Below are 7,500 nucleotides of genomic sequence, written 5' to 3'. Positions count from 1 at the left end.
GCTGATTCTGTTCCAGCAGCATTTCTTTTAACATCTTTGTGTGTTTGTCTCTTAGACAGAACCTCCGAGTCAACGGCACATCCAGATCCAGAAGGAGCTGTGGAGGATCCAGGATGTGATGGAAGCTTTGTCCAAAAACAAGCCTCAGCGGAGCTCAGACAGCGGTGAGATTCAGACCACCTGACCGGATCATTGCACCCTGTCCTGATCAGCTGTGTGACCCCCTTCTCCTTGTGATCAGCAGGTCTTCCAGACTCCAAGCCTCTGTCCAATCAGCAGAAGGACGAGGTATGACCAGATACCAGTCTTCTGGTGGCGGAGTGATGGGTGTGTTTCCATGTGTTTGTTTACAGTCTGAAGCTGCAACGCAGATCAGTGCTTTCTGACAGCACGGGTCCTTTTCACCTTAAATATACACAGACAGCGTGCTCGCCAAGTCGCTCATCAAGCCACATATTGCTCCTGGAAAGTTCTGGATTTTCAGTAGAACTGAACAGGGAGAAACCTGGATGCAGTCTGAGGCCGGGTTAGGATAACAAACCGCCTGAGGCTGTAAGGCTGCACAGCAAAGAGCAAAAGGAATTATCACACAGCTGAACGTGCCTTCATGTCAGAGAGAGAGATCACATGACAACCCAGATGCCGTCTGATCTGCAGAGGATGTTGTGTGATATGGGGGGGGGGGGGGGGGGGGGGGGGTGTAGCTGTGACCTGTCAATCAGACCTGCTGTCTCACTGTCAACAGGAAGTGACGCTGACGCCGCTCAGTCCTCTCAAGGAGAGCAGTAGTGTGCCCCCTCGTCCACCCCTCCCCCAGTACTACGACTCCTCAGAGCACCCCCCTCACGTGGCTCCCCACCATTCACACCCCGGCAGCCGGCCCCCCCACACTCATCGACCTGAAGAGCGTAAGGCCAGCTCCAGGAATGGAGCCCACAATGTAAGACGCCACCCCCCCCCCCACATAACCCCCCCCACCCCCTCACCACCGCCTCCATCCACATCCTGGACGTGTTGTGATTCCCCTGCCCACCGCTCTCTCTCATTTGGTCTTCTTCATCACCCCCCCCCGCCCCTCAGCTCCACCGCTCCACCTGTAGCATTGCTCATTCTGTCCGTGTGGAGGCTGGTGTCCCACATTTCCATTTATACTGCCAGGAATTCTCCTTCTCTCTGTAAACCAGGATCAGAGTTAACCAGGATCAGAGTTAACCAGGATCAGAGATAACCAGGATCTGGATAACCAGGATCTGATTAACCAGGATCAGAGTTAACCAGGATCAGAGTTAACCAGGATCTGATTAACCAGGATCTGGTTAACCAGGATCAGAGTTAACCAGGATCAGAGATAACCAGGATCAGAGATAACCAGGATCTGGATAACCAGGATCAGAGTTAACCAGGATCTGATTAACCAGGATCAGAGTTAACCAGGATCAGAGTTAACCAGGATCTGATTAACCAGGATCTGGTTAACCAGGATCAGAGTTAACCAGGATCAGAGATAACCAGGATCTGAGTTAACCAGGATCTGATTAACCAGGATCTGGTTAACCAGGATCAGAGTTAACCAGGATCAGAGTTAACCAGGATCTGATTAACCAGGATCTGGTTAACCAGGATCAGAGTTAACCAGGATCAGAGTTAACCAAGATCAGAGTTAACCAGGATCAGAGTTAACCAGGATCAGAGATAAACAGGATCAGAGATAAACAGGATCTGAGTTAACCAGGATCTGGATAACCAAGATCAGAGTTAACCAGGATCAGAGTTAACCAGGATCTGAGTAAACCAAGATCAGAGTTAACCAGGATCAGAGATAACCAGGATCAGGATAACCAGGATCTGAGTTAACCAGGAATTGGATAACCAAGATCAGAGTTAACCAGGATCAGAGTTAACCAGGATCTGGATAACCAAGATCAGAGTTAACCAGGATCAGAGTTAACCAGGATCTGGATAACCAAGATCAGAGTTAACCAGGATCAGAGTTAACCAGGATCTGAGTAAACCAAGATCAGAGTTAACCAGGATCAGAGATAACCAGGATCTGGATAACCAGGATCTGAGTTAACCAGGATCAGAGTTAACCAGGATCTGGATAACCAGGATCAGAGTTAACCAGGATCAGAGTTAACCAGGATCAGAGATAAACAGGATCAGAGATAACCAGGATCTGAGTTAACCAGGATCTGGATAACCAAGATCAGAGTTAACCAGGATCAGAGTTAACCAGGATCTGGATAACCAAGATCAGAGTTAACCAGGATCAGAGTTAACCAGGATCTGGATAACCAAGATCAGAGTTAACCAGGATCAGAGTTAACCAGGATCTGAGTAAACCAAGATCAGAGTTAACCAGGATCAGAGATAACCAGGATCTGGATAACCAGGATCTGAGTTAACCAGGATCAGAGTTAACCAGGATCTGGATAACCAAGATCAGAGTTAACCAGGATCAGAGTTAACCAGGATCTGAGTAAACCAAGATCAGAGTTAACCAGGATCTGAGTTAACCAGGATCTGGATAACCAAGATCAGAGTTAACCAGGATCTGAGTTAACCAGGATCTGGATAACCAAGATCAGAGTTAACCAGGATCTGAGTTAACCAGGATCTGGATAACCAAGATCAGAGTTAACCAGGATCAGAGTTAACCAGGATCTGAGTAAACCAAGATCAGAGTTAACCAGGATCTGAGTTAACCAGGATCAGAGATAACCAGGATCTGGATAACCAGGATCTGAGTTAACCAAGATCAGAGTTAACCAGGATCTGATTAACCAGTATCTGAGTTAACCAGGATCTGATTAACCAGGATCTGAGTTAACCAGGATCAGAGTTAACTAGGATCAGAGATAACCAGGATCTGATTAACCAGGATCTGATTAACCAGGATCAGAGTTAACCAGGATCAGAGATAACCAGGATCTGATTAACCAGGATCTAGTTAACCAGGATCTGATTAACCAGGATCTGGTTAACCAGGATCAGAGTTAACCAGGATCTGAGTAAACCAAGATCAGAGTTAACCAGGATCAGAGATAACCAGGATCTGGATAACCAAGATCAGAGTTAACCAAGATCAGAGTTAACCAGGATCAGAGATAACCAGGATCTGGATAACCAAGATCAGAGTTAACCAAGATCAGAGTTAACCAGGATCTGATTAACCAGTATCTGAGTTAACCAGGATCTGATTAACCAGGATCTGAGTAAACCAGGATCAGAGTTAACTAGGATCAGAGATAACCAGGGTCTGATTAACCAGGATCTGATTAACCAGGATCTGAGTTAACTAGGATCAGAGATAACCAGGATCAGAGATAACCAGGATCTGATTAACCAGGATCTGATTAACCAGGATCAGAGAAAACCAGGATCTGATTAACCAGGATCAGAGTTAACCAGGATCAGAGATAACCAGGATCTGATTAACCAGGATCTGATTAACCAGGATCTAGTTAACCAGGATCAGAGTTAACCAGGATCAGAGATAACCAGGATCAGAGATAACCAGGATCTGATTAACCAGGATCTAGTTAACCAGGATCTGAGTTAACCAGGATCAGAGAAAAACAGGATCTGATTAACCAGGATCTGAGTTAACCAGGATCTGATTAACCAGGATCTGAGTTAACCAGGATCAGAGTTAACCAGGATCTGATTAACCAGTATCTGAGTTAACCAGGATCAGAGTTAACTAGGATCAGAGATAACCAGGATCTGGGCTGTACTTTGATGTTTGCAGTTATGCAAGTAGATTTGTCCGTGTGATTGTCACCACTACTGCAGCTCTCAGTTAGCAGACATGACATAAATTACACAAAAAGTAAATCGAAAAGGAGGTTCCAGCGTGACTAAGTGGTGGTCAGACTGCTGGGAGTGGTGGTCAGACTGCTGGGAGTGGTGGTCAGACTGCTGGGAGTGGTGGTCAGACTGCGGGGAGTGGTGGTCAGACTGCTGCGAGTGGTGGTCAGACTGCTGGGAGTGGTGGTCAGACTGCTGCGAGTGGTGGTCAGACTGCTGGGAGTGGTGGTCAGACTGCTGGGAGTGGTGGTCAGACTGCTGCGAGTGGTGGTCAGACTGCTGGGAGTGGTGGTCAGACTGCTGGGAGTGGTGGTCAGACTGCTGGGAGTGGTGGTCAGACTGCTGCGAGTGGTGGTCAGACTGCTGGGAGTGGTGGTCAGACTGCTGGGAGTGGTGGTCAGACTGCTGGGAGTGGTGGTCAGACGGCTGGGAGTGGTGGTCAGACTGCTGCGAGTGGTGGTCAGACTGCTGGGAGTGGTGGTCAGACTGCTGGGAGTGGTGGTCAGACTGCTGGGAGTGGTGGTCAGACTGCTGGGAGTGGTGGTCAGACTGCTGGGAGTGGTGGTCAGACTGCTGGGAGTGGTGGTCAGACGGCTGGGAGTGGTGGTCAGACTGCTGCGAGTGGTGGTCAGACTGCTGGGAGTGGTGGTCAGACGGCTGGGAGTGGTGGTCAGACTGCTGCGAGTGGTGGTCAGACTGCTGGGAGTGGTGGTCAGACTGCTGGGAGTGGTGGTCAGACTGCTGCTAGTGGTGGTCAGACGGCTGGGAGTGGTGGTCAGACGGCTGGGAGTGGTGGTCAGACTGCTGGGAGTGGTGGTCAGACTGCTGGGAGTGGTGGTCAGACTCCTGCGAGTGGTGGTCAGACTGCTGGGAGTGGTGGTCAGACTGCTGGGAGTGGTGGTCAGACTGCTGGGAGTGGTGGTCAGACTGCTGCTAGTGGTGGTCAGACTGCTGGGAGTGGTGGTCAGACTGCTGGGAGTGGTGGTCAGACTGCTGGGAGTGGTGGTCAGACTGCTGCTAGTGGTGGTCAGACGGCTGGGAGTGGTGGTCAGACTGCTGCGAAGCCTGAGCTTCAAAAAACCTCCAAGCCCTTTATTGAAAGATACCATGTGACATTCATACAAGTTGAAACAATTGAGTGTGTGTGTGTGTGTGTGTGTGTGTGTGTGTGTGTGTGTGTGTGTGTGTGTGTGTGTTGTGTGTGTGTGTGTGTGTGTGTGTGGGTGTTTGCTTGGTTCAAAAGTCCAATGCGTATGTGTACTCTTCTTAAAGATACCATTCTGATAGGAACCGAATGTTTATCAAATTTGGTCAGACCACTCTGACCTTGCACGTCACTGGAATGTCCTGCTTATCCAAACAGCACACAGAGGGAAACTTTTAACTTGTACATGAGGATTAATGAAGAACATCAATGTAAGATTAATAAAAGATGATCATAATATGAACTGAAAATATTATAACAACTGAAATTCCCAACATTCCCCCCTTTTGACAGGGGGGAATACACAAGGTATGTCAACATCAGTCGCCTTTCACTTGCCAAAGCATTTTCGAAAGTGACATCATATTACTTGTATACATGGTAGTAGGCCAAGTGTTGTTTTTTTTTGGGGGGGAGGTTCATAACTTTGGCCAGTTTGCAAAGAAACACATGTGGCTATGCAGTACACAAAGTTATCCGTTAGATGGGGTGAATAGGCCATGAATAATGAGATCAGGACCTCCAAAACACATTAGCACTTCAGTTTGGATCTACTAAGGGAAAATCCTAAGCTCAACTTTTCTACAGATACCAACAACTCTGAACCACCAAGAGGAAATGTCCAGATACAGTTCTTCATGGCTCTTCTCCATGGGACAGGTCCCCCCGAGTCCACCGCCCTGTAAAACACATTTAGATCGCTCTTCCAGTCCTCGATCCTCCACAGAGGAGAGTTTTCTCAGGTGTGTCACACAGTCTTTCCTGCCATGTTAGGTAGAACACTAGTCAGTGAAACACACGCTTCACATGCGATGCATGAGTCCAGGAAGATTTTCCTTCAAGTTTTACAGCGGTGGGGGTTGCGAGTAAGACACGGAAAGGACCTGCCCATCTTGGAGAAGCCCAACATTTCCACTTGAGAACGCGTATCAGGACTAAATCCCCAGGGGCCAAGACCGATGGTTCCTGCAGAGGAGGAGAACAGACTGGCAGATCATTGCTTTTAACAACAGATTTATTCTTAAACATTTGTATCATCCAATCTGCTTATGTGTTTTCTTGGTCGGCCTTAACTTCATCATCTCCAAACATTGGCAGTTTAAAAGCTCTTCCATACACAATTTCAAAGGGTTCAGTCCATTTCCATCTGTAGACGTGATGGAAATGGTGATTACAGTTTAACTAAGTCTAAACAGTCAACCCAACTACGTCCTGTGTGTTCCATTGTTTTACGTAACCTAAGCTTTATAGTTTAGTTTGTTCGTTCAACTAACCCTGCAGATTGTGGATGCTATGAACAGTGTTTTCTTTAAGGTAATTCCTAAATTAACAGCAATTTCAGAAATGACTTTATTTGTAAAATGAGACCCGTTGTCCGAAAAAAGTCGTTCAGGAATTCCATGTTGTGGAATTATGATCTTACATATTGCTTTTGCCACTGCTAATGCATCAGCGTGCTTGCTTGGTATGATTTCAACCCATTTAGAAAAGGGACAAATAAGTCCTAAACAATACTTACTGTTGACATGCATTCAACTCAATAAAATCCATGTGCAAAAACTTAAAAGGATGTTCTGCTTTGGGAAATTGTCCTCTCTTTGGTCTGATATTTCCCTGAGAATTGTGTTTACAACAAATAAGACTAGCTCTAGTCAGAATAAGTTTTACGGTCATCATGTTTATATATGTAAACAATAAAATGCCATGTTATGTAATGTAAACAAAATGTAATAATAAAAACACCAGAACACAATAGAATTTACATATTTACATTAGATTAGAACTATTGTCTGATAAAGAGTGTTTGTAAAAGTAAAGTAAAAAGCAGGAGAGCAGAATATGTAGCTGTTATGATGAGCAGGGGTCCTGGTGGTCTGAAGGGCAGGAATGTAGTCTTCCTCTGGAAGGAGCTGCTCCTTCTTCATCTGAAGAGCTGCTGGGTTTCCATCACAATCACATGACAGACTAATAAAGACAAACAAGAAGTTTTTATCCCACATTAGTCCTGCGACTGTAATAAGTGTATGTTCTAACAGACACGCATCGCTGCACGCATGCACACACAGAGTATGGAAGCGGTCCACACACACGCAGATAAATCAGCAGCAGCTTATTTTCTTTCTATCATTTTCTATTTATGAACAAATGTTTACAACTGGAGGGAAATAGAGGTGTTGAACCGCTGCGTCTCTTTCATCGCTGCTCTTTTTGCTTCACGCACACTCGGACTGAACGACACCCGCATGAACGGTTCCCCCGGTCCGGGGTCTGACGTTTTAGAGCCGAGACCCCAAGTTTTCTAACAAACCAGGTCCCACGTCTTTAGCAGACCCGACAGAACCGCTGGAGATACGGCAACAGTAAGAATGTAAACAAAGGAAACAACCCCACCTCTCCTCCCCCCATCCTGACACACAAAGTAAACTTTTTTTTTTTTTTTACAAAATCTTTGTGAAAGAAGAAGCAGATAATAAACAGGATATATA

The 7,500-nt window shown here is 46.4% G+C and overlaps 1 protein-coding gene across 1 annotated transcript in view; it reads left to right on the top strand.

Moving 5' to 3' along the window:
- Positions 1-7,500, top strand: part of LOC306773315 (pleckstrin homology domain-containing family A member 5-like) — a gene marked incomplete at its 3' end in the record, with an annotated part of 258,991 nt that overhangs the window by 182,118 nt on the left and 69,373 nt on the right. Inside the window, exons 21-23 of the mRNA XM_079263105.1 lie at positions 56-164; positions 245-288; positions 746-940. Of these exons, the coding sequence (XP_079119231.1) occupies positions 56-164; positions 245-288; positions 746-940 (348 nt within the window). The remainder of the gene's footprint in view (positions 1-55; positions 165-244; positions 289-745; positions 941-7,500) is intronic.

Source organism: Telmatherina bonti, assembly GCF_933228915.1.
Source record: "Telmatherina bonti genome assembly, chromosome: 23".
NCBI classification, from domain to species: Eukaryota; Metazoa; Chordata; class Actinopteri; order Atheriniformes; family Telmatherinidae; genus Telmatherina; species Telmatherina bonti.
The sequence above is the reverse complement of the archived record's forward strand: the minus strand, read 5'-3'. Positions and strand labels throughout refer to the sequence as shown.